Source organism: Enoplosus armatus, chromosome 22, assembly GCF_043641665.1.
Source record: "Enoplosus armatus isolate fEnoArm2 chromosome 22, fEnoArm2.hap1, whole genome shotgun sequence".
Taxonomy (NCBI): Eukaryota; Metazoa; Chordata; class Actinopteri; order Centrarchiformes; family Enoplosidae; genus Enoplosus; species Enoplosus armatus.
Genome location: NC_092201.1, coordinates 6,368,700 through 6,384,728, shown reverse-complemented (window position 1 = coordinate 6,384,728; position 16,029 = coordinate 6,368,700). Strand labels below are relative to the sequence as shown.

At 43.8% G+C, this 16,029-nt stretch overlaps 1 protein-coding gene across 1 annotated transcript; it reads left to right on the top strand.

Moving 5' to 3' along the window:
- The first annotated feature begins 597 nt into the window (after positions 1-597).
- prrt4b (proline rich transmembrane protein 4b) lies at positions 598-15,577 on the top strand. The gene is made up of 3 exons (XM_070929359.1): positions 598-1,591; positions 7,008-7,151; positions 13,474-15,577. The coding sequence occupies exons 1-3, from the start codon at positions 598-600 to the stop codon at positions 15,540-15,542; spliced, it is 3,207 nt and encodes a 1,068-aa protein (XP_070785460.1). The 3' UTR covers positions 15,543-15,577.
- The last annotated feature ends 452 nt before the right edge of the window (positions 15,578-16,029 follow it).

The window sequence follows — 16,029 nt, the reverse complement described above, 5'->3', positions numbered from 1 at the left end:
ACCCTAATTCTTCACAAACCTCCCCCAACCCTACTCACACACGCATTATTTCTTGACCGCTCCTCACTGAATAGAATACATATGGACGGTAGTTCTTAAGGTTTAAGTTCTCTAATTGGTCAGTCCGTGTAGCCGCCCAACCACTGCGACACAGCATGCATGTGAGCAACAGCATGACATAAATACTGACCACCACATCTAACGCCACTAATTGCGGGGTGTCCATAATACTTAAGTCCTTGTTGTGATTTGTGGTGGGTGACATATTTTTTTTAGCCTGCTAACTTCAGCAGTCGCTTGTAGTGGGTGGCATAGTTTTCTATACTTGATTTACTTTACGGTCTGGAAAAACAGCTGAAAAGCAGGTCACACTCTGAGAAACGGAAGCTTGGCCTTCCAAAAATGCTCAATGAAAAGAAGTGAACAGATGCAAAATGCAAGTTTTTGACAACTCAAACTTAGTTGCCCAAGAGTGAATGAAAAGTGTGTCATTCGGTGTCCTGTGTATTCTTGTCTTTTAGAGCCAGCCCAACCCGCCTCAGGGAGCAGGAGAATGGAGAACAACATGTGACCGATCCGTGCACCACCGTCGACAGCATGCTTTGCCTCCTTCGGACCTTGGCTTTCTGCTTCTGGTGTTTTTTGCTACTTCACAGGCAGGCAGTGGCTGACGAGGAGGCCCTCTGGGGACCGATGCCATCGAGAGAAAATCCACCTGAAAATAAACAAAGCAATTTCTGGTCTCTGCCAAAGTTTCCTTCCTTACCCTCACTGCCGTTCCGTATCCCCTTTTATGGGAGCTCGGACAGTAACGACGAGGCTGCTGCGTTGACCACAACCGCCAAAGGGCTGACAGAACCAATCGATCACTTGCAAGATCACTCGGGTTCAGGGGAAGGAAGCATTTCTGAAGCCTCTGAACCACCCACCACTTGGACTCAGGGGCTCCTAACTAGCGTAACAAAGATAAGAACGGAACCACTTCCCACAGGAACATCAGATTCTCCACACAGCAGCATAGCACAGAGCCACAATGATACTCTTGTTTCAGACTCCTACTCTCCCACAAGCAGTTCTATCAGAAACACTCTGTTCACCAACAGTCCCGACAGCACAAGCGCTCCTGAACAAAATGCAACACATACCCACCCACCACGGGGCACCGCACGAGCAGCCGAACCCAGCATGGGTGCCACTCCACGACACCTCCCAGAAGAACACACCGATAAAGAGGAGGCTGAAGATTTTACAGGAAAGATCTCTTCAACGGTAGCACCAGAGACTACAGTTCCCACTGCCTTGACACGGGCAGCAGCCCTAACCACAACAACAAACCCAGGACTGGTAGAGACCACACTGACCAGCAGACACCCTCTGGGAACTGTTACTCCCCCTACGTCCTCAGAAACCACGTTTGTCAGAAAACCACAAGACCCAACTGTTAGTATTACCCTCCATGCTGGAGAGGCCATGTCGGGGGCTGTGGAGGAACAGCTGGACACCACTGCCATGGGGATCGATCACAAACTAGCGGCGGAATCCATTACAAGCACAATTCAGAGCCAAAGGGTTAACTTCCCAATAGCAGGAGGTAAGCAAAGTCAAACAAATCAATAGTGGCTGGATTGACTCAATAGATGCGATCAATCATGTGCTAGCAGGTCCTCAGTGTTCAATAGATAGCTGTCAAAAGGCTGCAGACAGTTCAGCTTGATCGATGACATTTCTGACATGGTAAGTAGTCAAAGGTCCGACATTAGCATAAATCCAGATCTTGTTGAAACCCTGTCAACAATCATTAAGTACAAGTCTGGGATCAACACTTACATGGTTGCAAATGGGTTATATGTTGGAATCTCTGTTAGCCTTGCTAAGGGAGAGTATTTTAATGGTATAGTTAAGATTTTTTGAAATAATGTGGTACTCTGTGGTGGTTTTGATGGATGGACTTCCTGTGGACAAATACATTTCAGCAACATGACAGCTCTCAGAAATGGGAGTTGCTCCTAAACACGGCAATCAAAACCATCTACAAAAGAATGAAACATCTTTATTGTGTTTCCAATGCTTGCTTCCCACAGACTTTGAACTATTCAATAAAATAGTTCCATGATACAGAGAAGATGGGTTGGAGAATAAAGCATCAAAATTGGTTGTGCAATCTGTTGTGGATAGTTAAATAGCTCCCTTTGATTGATGTGTTGCTGTTGACTGGCCCCAGCCTTACCCCAAGTTCATTTTGCATTTCACAATCACTACCAACGAGTAATTCGCACCACCCTATTTAAAAAAAATCGGAACTATCCCTCTAACAGTCTGTAATGAGTTTTCAAGCAGCAATTCCCCTCCAACATTGCATAAGCCATTACCTCAATGAATGGAAGGAAAGAGTATTTGATTGAGTGCGGCTCGATGGGGGATTTGTTCTCCTCAGAGCTTTAAAAGGGAACGATGATGAGCTAAAACAGCTACTGGTAGCCAGTAGGTTTCAACAGACTTTGACACGACATTGAGGCAACACCGCCTTCTTAAAGGCCCATCCCCCAACACTGGTGGCAGTCTGGTGACTGTATGCTTAATGAGCCTTCAGAGGAACATCCTCCTCCAGGTACAGACGCATTCATCATGTGGGGTCAAAGGTTGGGCCAGAAAATGATGAGCCGATTATTCTCTGCCAGTGAGGTCCGTGTCTATTTGGTAAAATCACGAATGTTTGGTGGATGTATACACACAGTAGTGCTTGCAATATTCGCTCAGCATGTGTAGGACATAATGACATCGATTAGCTTCTATGTTTTAAAGCTGCATTACTACCAAATGTCCGTTAATGTCGGTACAAATAATAACACATTATACACAATATACACATGCAAATTTGCTCAAATCATCTCCTCCTGTATTTTAAACAACTTTTAGTTTATTGCTTGACAAAATCTCCTGCTAAGTTCGATTGAGTGGTTTTTCTGCAGCGATCTTCCTCCGCAGACGAGTGTGCCGAGTTGTCATAGAGTTGTAGATGTTTTGATTTCTGGTTTTCTGAGCTCTTTAAGGACTTGTCTGTCATGTGTGATATAACCAAAAGCTGGAGAACAGCTGCTAAATGGACCTTGAGATGAAATTGTTTTGTCAGCTGCTGTTTCCAAGGTCAGAAATGGACTAAGCTCTTGGATACTCACAGATAGCAATGTATACGCACAATGTCAAACGGTACATTAACAGCTCTTCATAGGAACATAAAGGTTGAGAGTGTTTTGTGCAGTGTTGGACTGCAACTATTCCAGACCTTGTGTCTCCCACGCTGCTTTATGCTGCTTGCCGATTGTGTTTAGTCTACAGCGGCCCGTGTTGTGTCTGCACTTGTTTTCGGTTGTGCATCGTGCGGTGGCATACAGAAAAGATAGGGGGGCTTGGCCTGGGTGGGGAGGGCTGCTGTCGCCGTGTATCAGTATTCCAAGCGCACACTCAGCGAAACCACCTCCTCTCCTGCGGGACCATCCGCTCGCCAGACGCTGTTCATGGATGCTGAACATGCTCCTTGCCATTTAGTCTCCTCCACCCCTCCCGCCCTGCTCCCCTCCTCCTTTTGCAATCTTTTTGCCTCTGTACAAACACAAATCCCTGTCACTTTGTTCCATGGACAGACATGTCAGCTGTGGCTGCTTTGAAGGATGAAAATGTCTTGACGGGGATGAGAGAAGCTTCTGGTTATCCATGGAGATGGGAGAACCAATAGAATCTGGTGCTTTTTATGCAACCTAGTAGTATGCTTGGTGGACTGTTGCACTGGAGTCTTGCAGTGTTTAAATGATTACACCTTGCCAAAGGACACAGGAGGAGACTAATGTGAACATGAAAGCATGGCACCACTGAATTATCATACATTATCCCAATGTGAACACCATATCTGTGTGCTGTAATGTATTTTAAAGCTGCACAGGGTGAATCATTTCCCTACTGGAGATGTGGAACATCTTCACCACACAAACCTGTGGGTTTTCCATTGATCTAGAGAGCATTTGTTAGGTGGTGTTGCCCTTGAGGAGGCCGTAATAAATATAAAATAATAATAAAATGCTCTGCATCTGTGTCAAATCCTATACTAAGGGACACTCCCACGTCCGATAGCAAGGGCAATTATGAGAGGAGAGAGGGGGGAAGAACTGGGGGTTGAGGCTGATGTGATGTCTGGGTTGAAAATGTAGGTTTTCAGATAGCTACTGCTGGACATTATCTTCCAAAAAGCTTTCAGCCTGCTACTTATTTCCCTTCCTTCCACCTTTTCCATTACTGTATGCTGTACTAACAGGCAGCAGCGAGACGAGACCCCTAACACACTCCATTAATACCTGCAAGGATATATTGTCTCTGTGATCCGAGCACTATACCAAACAGCTAAAGCACAGCCATTGACAGATTAATTGATTATGGAAATCGTTTTACATGCAGAGCATGTGGCATGAATATCTGATGCCCTCGTATAGATTTTGAGGCTTTAATGCAAATAGAGAACACTGTCTGGCCTTTAATATTATGTTAATCTTCTCATAATGACTTCTTTCACCAGACAGAGTCCATGAGTTTTACAAAACCGGATGGATTAGGCCTGTTTGTTTTTAGGATTTGACCCACAGCTCTCAGGCTGAATTACCCTGACTAATGCAAATATGCAATTATAGAACAATCTGGATTATTTCTCACCTCTATTCAGACTGATTTTAAAGCAAGACTTAGGAGTGTAATGGAGTTGGAAAATGCCACGTATTCCTTAGTAACGATCGCAAAAATTAGCAACGGTGTGATGCAATTTTGTGCAAGTACATCCAGAAAGAATTCAAGATGAGGTATCTCAGTCATAATATCCCATTTTTATGCATCTGATTATGAGCCTCCGACTCTCTGCCGCACTGATATCCAACCCTTTCTCATCACTCTAAGCTCAGCGTGTTTGTTACAAACCCACACATGTATTCTTTCACAAACTCTCTTGGGGCTTGCGTAGATAAAGCAGAGCGTAATGAAGTGCAACATCATCTTTTGTTTATTATTTCTGGAAGCTGAAGATAATGAGGAGCTTCTGAAACACTATACACTGAATAACAACCACACCAAAATGGCCAGCATTGCTTCGAAGATTTTGCTCACTGTGGGTGCTACTTTAAATTCAATTTAGGTTATATCTCTGGACATGAAGAAGCATCCATTCACTGCCTGAGGTGAAGAAGACACAGAGAGATTCTTCATCAACTAGACAGAACATCATGAAGGCCAAAGGAAATTATGTATGCACTAATTAGGTAGACAGTAAAATGATAATTCAGCACACGTGTAGTGTTGAGCTGTTCAATAACTAAATTGGAGATCCACTCATCCTCCCTCTCTCTGATCCCTTTTTGCTTTTATTTCGCTCTGTCAGCAGAGTCTCTGTAAACAGCTGGTCATCAGTCCACCGCTTGTACTGTGTGAGTGTCTGTACTGCACATGTTTACTGTCCTTGTATCTCAGTTTTTAGCAGATCTTATTAGATGTTGTAATTTAATCAGTGTCTGTACTGCAGATCTGAGATGCTGCAGTGGTCTGGCTTGTGCTGTACAGTGTCTCCTTCCAATTCACTGGACACGCTCAACAAACAGCAGCTTAAATGTAAAAACAGGAACTGTCAGAAAATACAGCAAAAGTACTATAATTTACTTTTCCTGTTTGGAAAAACTGACAACACTGGGACTCACTTATAAAAACATTTTGCTCCTCGCTCCACAGGGTACCTTTAAAACTCAAGTTTTGTAGAAAACTACAAAAAACTTTGTTTGAGATGCACAAACAAAGAAATCCATATTTCTGAGACCATTAAGTAATTTACAATTAGTCCAATTAGTGGAATATCCACTGGCTGTCAAAAACTCCACAGGGTACCGTTATGTCACGAAAATGAGACTTGAATTGGACACGATTTCTATCTCGTCTTGGAATCTGTTTATGAAGACTAAGACACTCAAGACTTTTGTATGTGCAGGTGTGTATATGTGCGGTATTTGTCTCTGTTACTCATCACTCTCCATCTCTTTTGTCTGAGACAGATCTCCAGCTGTGTGGAGGTCAACGCTGCAATAAAGCGATGAGCAGATTTTGCTTTGGAGACTTTTAAAACTTACAATTAACTCGGTTGCTGTGAGCGTGACCTAGATTATACTGAGCGATAGTAGCTCGCGATGCCTCGTAGCCGTTACGATTTTTTTTCCCGAGCTCATTATTCCTCCCACTAGCCTTATGCCTCGGTATCTTTTATTAATATTAATTCTGAAGCGATAAACTAACACTGTACCTGGTTTCCCTGGCTTCATCACCAAGTCATCTCATCAGTTTTGTTCCCAACAGATTCACCCACTGAATATCATCCCAAATCTCATCTGGTCCATCATTCATTTATAACTGCTTCACTGTGTTGTAAAACACACAAACCCTGTGCCGAGGGCTGACTGTAAAAACATATTTTGTGAGTGTACCAAAGGGAAAAGAGAACGATGTGGCTCTGTCATGTAGTCATTACACTCTCTGTCTCCTGCTTTCTTTCTGTCTTTTCTCTCTCTGTGCTTTTTATGAAATGCTTGTCCTTGTCTTCCTCCACTTTGCAGCACTAAGACAGATGATGGAACACAGAGTCTGGATTTGTGATGGACCAGGACATGCACACACACATCAGGATGTCAATGTAATGTAATGACTACAGAGGGCCAGATTACTGTGCTTTGGATGACTGGCTACAACTAAGTGGGTGATAGGCCGATCCATTTGACAGAACTGGGTTAAGAAATATAGTCCTTCCATTCTCTGCAGTGTGAAGTCTCAGACAGGCTGCGAGCAGAGAGGGTTAAACTTTCTTTTGGCAGACTCCAGGATTGCTAATCTGTTTTTCTCAGACTTCTTGGAGCTGTGCTATGTTGCGTTCTTTAAATTGTAATCCTGATCGCTTTGAGATTGCACCAAGGGTTAAATTGCATGTGTCTTCCCAGAGCTGCCAGGCAAAGAGGATAAGGAGGCTGAGGAGGCTGAGGAAGGTGTGGTTCCTTCAGCAGATGGGGACGGTGACACCAGATTGGCAGACGTTTCCACGCCATCCGCTAAGCCGCTAACAACGTCCCCGCCACAGAGCACAGGTGAGCAAACAAATCCCTTAAAATGTAAACAAACACTGTCACTAACTTTAAAATCCGCTTCACTGCCGTGCTGTTAGGACAACTAAAAGCCCTGCATGCTGTTTGTTTCATAAGCCGTCCTGTAGCCGCTTCAATATCTGTAAATCTATCAGAGGACTGGGAGAAACAATTACCCTGCATCCTTTGCCTGAGGCAGCTAATTGCTTCCAATGGGAGGAGAAAACTGCTCAGTCAGGCTGTGATTTTGGAAAACTGAGAACAGAAGAGATGGGGAACAATTACCCGCCCAATTAACAAACATTATCCCATCGATCTGATGACAATAGCTGCCTTTAAAAAACTGAAAACACACACAAGTAGCTGTCAGTTTCGATAAATAAAGCATTACTATTTATTCTGTTTGGGAATCTATTCCCTAAGGCAGGGTATCAAATTGCTCTTATTATAAAGGTGTGATTTATTACAAAAACAAACAAAAACATGCATAAGCAGTAGATGATATGATATTAGATGAAAGGCTGGCAATATTCTATTAATAATACGACAAATTTTTGTTATTAAGTGCATTTTCATCCACCTGTTTCTATGCGCATTTACAAATATTTACAAAAATGTTTTTACGCTTGGCTGAGTTGGAAAAGTTGGTGTGTCGATAAAAGCAAAATGTGACAAAGTGCAATGGAAACAGACTGAGCAAATAAATCATGACGTACATGAAGCATGTGACTTAAACATCCATTGAAGAGACAGAAAATGGCGGCAGACGAAAACATCAGCTTTGTGTGGAGCGATGAGGAGACTGTAACCTTCCTCAAATGAATACGTGAAACAAATATAAACGCCATATTCCCATCACGTCTTCCACCACTGAGGTTTGACTGGTCCTCTCTTTGCTCTGAATTCTTCTGCAATGGTTTAATGGCACTTGACTGAAGAATCAGCGCCACCAGCTGTTTATCTCGATGAACCAACTCCTAATGTTCGCATAGCAACAGTGGATGGAAACATGGATTGATTCACATTTTCTTTTTCTTCTGGAAATTAGGTTCAAATTTGCACAACATTAGGATGTAAACCTGGCTATGGTCATCAAATCCCACGAAAAGACTAAAATTGACTCATTGGCTCTCACTGATTATGTAAATCTTTAGAAACGACTTATAAAAATATAGTTTCATTTAAACAAATGAAATTGTTAAGAATTTCCTAAAACAGCTGGGTACTGTAGTTTTCAGCAAACATCCCTCAAACAGAAGTAAATAGTACATTTGTTGCGGACTATTTACAGCGACGGATTAATGCACAATTGGTGCTCTAGTGAGTGTTTCCGGCAACAGATCAGTGTATGCGGGATTAACTCAAAATAAACGTATCCTCATAAAGAATTGTTTTCGGTCTTTTTATGGGATTTACTGACAAAAGAAAAATATAGAATATCACCAGATTCTCATAATCCGACTATAAAATCTGGTATAATATCAATTTAAAAATCCTTATATATCATATATCTATCATATCTGTCATATATGTTTGTCCTTCATCGTGAACTTGATTTCTGGTGAAACATGTTTATTAAAAGATTCACTTTCAGCCCAGTTCACAGGAGCAGATGTAACCCACATTACCTCGCCCAGAATAGCAGATGTTGTCAAGTGATTTTCAAAAATAGACCTGTCAAATGTGCCACTCTGATGATGGGACGCTACGGGGCTCTGTAGCTTGGTGTGTCACGAGTGAGTGAGTGAAACAATAATGTTAGTACTCTGGCTGTCTGCCATTTGAAGGTGTCCTCCCTAAAGCCAAAAATCTGTTGTTGAAAATACTGGCTGCACATAAACAATCACAGTTATCATACAAGCTCTCCCATTTGTGCTTTAATGGACGCACAGCAGGTGCTTTTGCACAAAGTGCGACTGTTTAAGAGGCAGAGAAACCTCAGCCTCACACTTCCTCACACACACACACACACACAACTGGCTCCTCCTCAGTATGCATGATCTAACTTCTCCAGAAGCTCCTACTAAATAGTTTTTTCTGAGGTGAGCCAAATTGAAAATGAAGGCAATCAGATGGAAAGTACATGGAGGGTCTCAGTTTCATGATGCAGAATCAACACGCAGCCAATTAAAGGCGTGTGTGTGTGGGGGGGGGTTGTTGCCCATGTAACATCCTTCACCTTTATTACTTCAGCTGGTCCACAGGTTGAGGTGCCTTAGGTGAAACTTTTCAAGATTTACAAGCAAAACCCAAAGAAATGGAGACATAAATATAGCCCCTGTGCACTAATAGAGACCTAAATGAAACTACTCCTCACAAGATATGATCTGTGAGGCGAGTCGTGTATTATGGGTTTGCTGATTTTCGGAAGATTAGTGTTCATCTATCTTTTATACTGTGTGCCAGTGGTCTGTATTAATAATTCACCGAATCGTCTTAAGACAGCTCCAGTATCTTAAATTATTTTGATTTATACTGAATCTCACATCAAATATTCACAGTATTCATCACTTAATAGCTGCAGGCATCAAGAAAGAAGGGGCTAAACCTGAATATTGCCATGTCGATCAAATGAAACCCTGAGTTTTAGCCGTGCTATTGTAGTCTAGCATGCTAGGGATGGCAATGTCGGTCGTCTTTGGTCCCGACTGAAATATCTGTTGATGACTATTGAATGGATGAAATTGCATGTTTCCCAGAGGATGAATCCTACTGACTTTGGTCATCAGGTCAAAATTTAAATTATCCAATACTTTGGTTTAAGACTAAATACCTGCAAAACCAATGGCATTCCTATCATTCTCAGCTGCAAATGTTTGCGTGCTAACACGCTAAACTAAGATGGTGAACATTATTACCTTCTAAACATCAGCATGCTAGCATTGACACTGTGAGTATGTTGCCATAGTAGTGTTAGCATTTAGCTGGAAGCACTGCTGTGCCTCATACAGCCACACAGAGCTGCTGGGATGGCTGGAGACTAATCTTGTCTTAAACCTGCAATAAGTGATTGTTTTGGCCACTTGGGGACAGCGGTAAACACAAGTTGTGAACACTACATTGACATCAGCATCTTTTAAGTTGATATGGCTAACTTTTGAGCAAACAGCTGCTTATTTACATTATCATTCATTTGGAGTCATGTTTCTGACAACCTATAACATTCACTCTCTTTTAGCTCTGTTTTTGTTTCCAACTCCTGAGGGAAACATGTCTTTAGATTACATTTTAGAAGGTTTTATTAGTTAAAATGACCTCTCAGTCTGTGTCCACAGGCACTTTGCTTTCAGGCTGTCTGTCTACTGTAGATGTGCCTACTGTCCCTTGCATGAGAGACTTGTTCCCACAGGAATGTGTCAGATGACCGAGCAGCATGCAGTGGAACGTAACGCTCTGATCCATCCTTGTACTGTAGCCACCACATACCAAACCCTGTCCAGGCAGCTCAGCCGGCCCGCCAGCTCGGATGTGACATTTATCGACATGAGCGAGGCACCAAAACGTGGCATTAATTCAATACCCGTCAAGTTTTCCACTTGGCCTGACTCACTGGCATCCGAGTCATCACCATTGCCCTGGAAAGTAAACAAATGGACGGGCAAGTCGTTGGCATAACACTGCACTCAACCGCACCTACTTTATCAGTGGCCCCCACATTCAAAATGCCTGCAGCTGTGTGTTTGTTTTACACTGTGGCCACGTTTCCCACACAGCTACTGTCTGTTTTGATAGGATGACATTGTCAGTGCAGGTTTATTAGGGCACTGACATATTCAGTGCCCTCATTTAAAGCTGCTAATGTCACAACTTTCAACAAGACTCAACATAGCTCTTCTTTATTTTCTCAACATGGCAGATGAAAAAATACCAAAAGAATGTCAATGTGTGTTTAAACAGACTTAATGGCTGCACTGCTTCTACTTTCCTGGCAGAACAGCAGTGTGTGAATGTGTGGCACATCCGAGTGTACTGACCGATGCTGACTGTCTAATTCTCCTCGCTGCCATATTTGCTCTTAACAATATAGTCCAGTGCAACGCTGAAGGATCATTGTGAGAATGATGCATAAGGGAGTCATCTCAACAGCATTTCACTTTTTGTTATTAAAGATTCATCTAGTTTTAATTAAAAACAAAGCCTCTCAAAAACTCATCTGCCCTTGGTTTTCCTCCTGTTGAGGATGTGATTAAGCTTCAAAAGACAGCTCAGGATGTCTGAAGTAAAACTGCTGTGTCACGCTTCAGTGAAAGATGCAGCAGCAGCTGGCAGTGTGGTCGTATTTCCTCGAGCTTGACATTTTCATCACAACCTGGGACAGTGATTCAGCTCTGGGGTCAGGAGATGAATGAGCAAAAATGATAAAGACTTCGTCAACAACAGGCAGACAGCCCGGGCGGTGCTAAAGCTTATGCCAAAACACTTGTGAAAATCCTCTGCCACTCTTGAGGATCTGAGGCAAGAAGAGAGCAAGGCTTTGTTCACAAGGGGTACTTGAGTACAGCAAGTGTCGACAGTACAAACACACGCAAATGCACACATAGAAACAAACTGTACAAGAAACATATAAACATTAATCCAAGTGAAAGGGCTTCAGGCTGTTTTCATTTCAGCATTACCACAGTAATGTTAGAGTGTTAAAAGCAGACACACACTGTCAACCATTTCACTCTCCCTATAGAGCTGCACACCAACACATGTTAAACATAATGCAAGCAGCAGCTGCCGTGCATTGGATCTATGTATTTGGCAGAAAAAAAAAGCAGAGAGCAGCAGACGCAGAAAACATAAAGCATGGGAAGAGAGTTGTAAAAATCAGGACAGTCAAAGAGAACAGAAAACTGTCCCAGTTTAAAAATAACAAACCCACCTATGGGAGTTTCCCCATATGAAGGCGGGTGTTGAAGGGAAATCATAAACAAAAGAGTGAATTAGGGGACCAGGACAGGGTGGGATGGGAAACGCAAGAATACAAACCCATAAAAGTACATTAAAAGACAGATGAGAAAGACTTAAAACAAAAATGCTTAAACCGCACCAATTCCACTTTTAGTTTTACTCAGGAAACAAATTAGACATCCTCAATCTATACGCAAAGATTTGGGGGTTTTGCGGTGCTGATGTCTGCACATTTAAGTTCTTAAACTGGCCCGTAACATTACCACCCGATGTAATGTATTCCCCAGGCGTCTCTGGACATATTTATACCCATTTTTTTCCACTGTTTTAATGCTTTTTGGCAGTTTTTACATAAAAGAGAGGTCTCTAATCTCGCACAGAAATTACCGAAAAATATATTTATGAGCGCTCACGTCACTAAACCTGCCTGCTGTGTGATTTACTGTGCTGCCAGTTTATCCTGTTCATTTGTCCCTGTCTCTGTGGTCCATTATAGCACCTGGCTCTTTATGGAGGAGTGATTGTCTCTGATAAGCCTGCTGCAAAATGACTGATGAGCCTGTGTGTGTGCAAATGACTGAGATGCAATTATAAGCTTTTTTTTTTTTTAATAAGGCAAGCTGCCATTATTAGACTAAAGGTCTCAATATGTTCTTTTTCTGTGGTGGAAAGATAGCATGACATGGTGATGGTTATGTTTTATGGAAAAGAACAAAGTCCATGATGTGAAGCTCAGTGATGTGGAGTCTAGCAGGCTGAAAAATGCTTTTTGCCCGTCTGTGAGGCATTATGCTGTGTGAAGTGACTTGTGCTACATCCCATTCGAGCCTAACTCAACAACATAAACATGAACGGTGCAGATGAGCTTTGCAGGCGTCTCTGTAATGTTCACACAAACACATATACACACGGTTACTCCTTAATTTCCAAAGCTAAACTATTTCCTTCGGAGTGCTAAAACATGTCTAACACAATCATAATTAACTGTTCTCGCACGGAAACTCCAGATGGCTTATGTAATGCAAGAGAAACTAGCTCTGTGGTTCTGAGTGGGCTGATTTCTAACACACACACACACACACACACACACACACACACCACTGGCTCTTCTTTCAGGCCCAGCTCAGTTTGAAGTTGCCTTCTTACAAGCTTTTAAACAGGATTAGCCCATTAGGAGGAAAGCCCGCTTTCACCATCCTGGACCTGAGCCAATTGGTTTCCTGCCTCTAATAGTTTGAATGTTGATTAAATGTTTCTGTGTATCCTCATGAGTGGACGATTAGTGTGCTTTTAAGTGATATAAAAGTTGACATTACCATTTCCAAGTTTCTGGCCCCCTTTTCAATTACTCATTTAAATATTTGCCTTGTTTATCCCACCAGCTATTCAAAGTAAATTTGATCAAACTGAATTTCTACTTTCTTTCCAGGCATTCCCCCAGGAGCTCCCCACAGTCGTCTGTACACTGAAGACTGGATGTCCAGCCTTACGGACAGCAACGTCACCTTCCTACCAGACTGCAATAAAGAGCGCTCCGGGATCTGCAACCTCTCCTACACCTGGGACTCCACAACCTCCTCGGACGTCAAGCCCACACAAAACACCACTGCCACGAACCAATCAATCAACCCCTTCCTGGTCCCAGCTCCACCCATGTTGGTGCCACTGTACACTGACTGGAACAGTGCCATGGCAGCTTGGGGCCTGGCCTGGGATGCGCATGTTTACGGCGCCGGTTGCGCCTTTGCGATGCTGACGTTAGCCTCAGCGCTCAATCTGCTCTGTTTGCCGCTACGATGTCCATCCGGATGTGGCTACTTTGCCCTGGTCAGCCTGTTTCTACTAGCTGCTGGTTGTACCAGATCTTTCTCCCTCCTGTACGACGCTTACGGCCACCAGGACCGCTTACCCTCCACAGAGGCCTCACTGATGCTCTACGAAGCACCGTTTCCCTGCTTGACTGCAGCTTTCGGCCTGGTTTTCCTTCTCCTCTCCATGCGCTCGAGAATGCAGCTCTCCTACTCCGCCTTCCAGAGACCCTGTTTCCTGGCCTGCCTGGTTGTCCTGCACTTTGCTGCTGCATTTGGACCAGTGACATTACTGAAGTTTTACCAGCAAAAGCCTCCCCTTTGCCTCTTTCTTTCACTCATCTCCCGTGGAGCCTTTGTAGTATTGGCCACATTTCTGTCTGCTGCCTATTTTGTGTTCTACATCTACGTGCGTGCAGACTCAAAACACATCTATCACCTGAATAACACCTCTCCAACACCCGCTGAGCGCTACAACCGCTGCCCCTTTGCTGAGAGTCGAGACTGGAACCGTGCAGCTGTAACCGTTTGTCTTTCAGCATTGTTTTCTTTAGCATGTGCAGGACTGCAGTTATATGCAATGCTCAATGCTATGGGTGTTGCAGGTGGAGAGGAGGTCTTCCACCCTTGGCCTTGGTGGGCTTTTCAGTTTAGCTGCAGACTGTGTGAGCTCGGGGTTTGTCTCACCTTAGCCTTGGTTGTCGCACAACCAGTCTATTGTTCTGACCACCTCCCAGCTGCAGGGAGCTGCTGGACTGAACTACTGGCGTCCAAGTCGCCCATCCTGCCTGGGAGCTACCAGTGGAGCCTGAGCCAGCAGGAGAAGCTCGCCATTGTCGATACTGTTGGACTTGGAGAGACAGAGAGCCTCCCTCTTTACACCCTGATGGATGAGAGGCTCGGTAGTCTGAATGGCCTGGACCTCCTCTACCACAGCAACCGGGCCTTAGCGTACCGAGACCTGGATTTGGATTTGGACTTACAGGGTTCAGAAAAACGTGAGGATGGAGGAGGCGGAGAGCCATCAGGTGGATCCTCGTTTACTAGTGACTCCACCGCAGACCTGAGGCCACCTTCGCCCATCAACCTGCGTCGCAGCATAGACGAGGCACTCTTCAGTGAGGCCCTTTTTCCCATGAGCCTCTTCAGCCCTGCTAGGCCTATTCGCTGCAGTGATCTATCCATAAACAACCACTGTGCACTTCCCAGCAACGGCTTCTGTGATCCCCTCTCAGCTGACCCTGGCCTTTATCGGACCTCTTCCTGTGTGGAGATGGCCTCTCAACCCCAGCCCTCTTGCACCCAATCTCAAGGAGACACTGTTGTAGGTGCTCCACCATCTCCCTCCTTGTCCTCTTCGTCCAGCTGTTCATCTCCTGAACGTTGGAGGGGCAGCTCTTCTTCTTGTTCCCTCTATCGAGAATCTCTCGGAGGCTCCTCGTTGGTCCTCTGCCCGAGCCCAGAGAGACACGCTCGTCAGCTTCTCCAGCAAGGGGGCCATGCGCCGTCCTCTAGCCACCAGGGCCATGCTGACCCTCAGAGGCACTATCACACACTGGGCGCAGCTTCACAGGAGAGCCTGGACCTGGACATGTCGTCTGAGGCAGACCGATCCGTGCAGGAGGAGTTCATCAGTGTTTGCAGACAAATCGATGCCTTGAGCATCTGCAGCGAGACTATTGATTTATAAAGGACAGCCTGGTGAAAGAAGGGTTCCACTGAGGACTTATTAAGATGGGTGTCTGCTTTGTGCGGCAAGTTTTTTTTTTTTTTTACAGCCTATTTGGTAGTGCATGGTAGCTTTTGCATACACCATAAAAAAAGACCTATAGCTGCCAAAATAAAGTTTCTGAAGGTTTGATGAGCTTTCTTATGTGGTCATTAGTGAATGTCTATGAGGGTCTAAGTGCCGAGAATGTCAAAAGCCAAAAGGTAAATTTGTAACTTTTACATGTTTGATAAAGGCTGGTGAAGTTTGATATAGTCAAAAAAATACTAACATTTTGCTGAGTGGCTATAACAGGAATTTCTTTGTACAAATGTTTTTATTGAATTACATTCCAATAGATAGTACTGGGACTGAATTAAGCACTTATTAAATACTACTGAAGTCATACCCATTCAAACTCAGCAGAATATCACTGTCATTAAATCTCATGTTGAATAAATGGGATTAG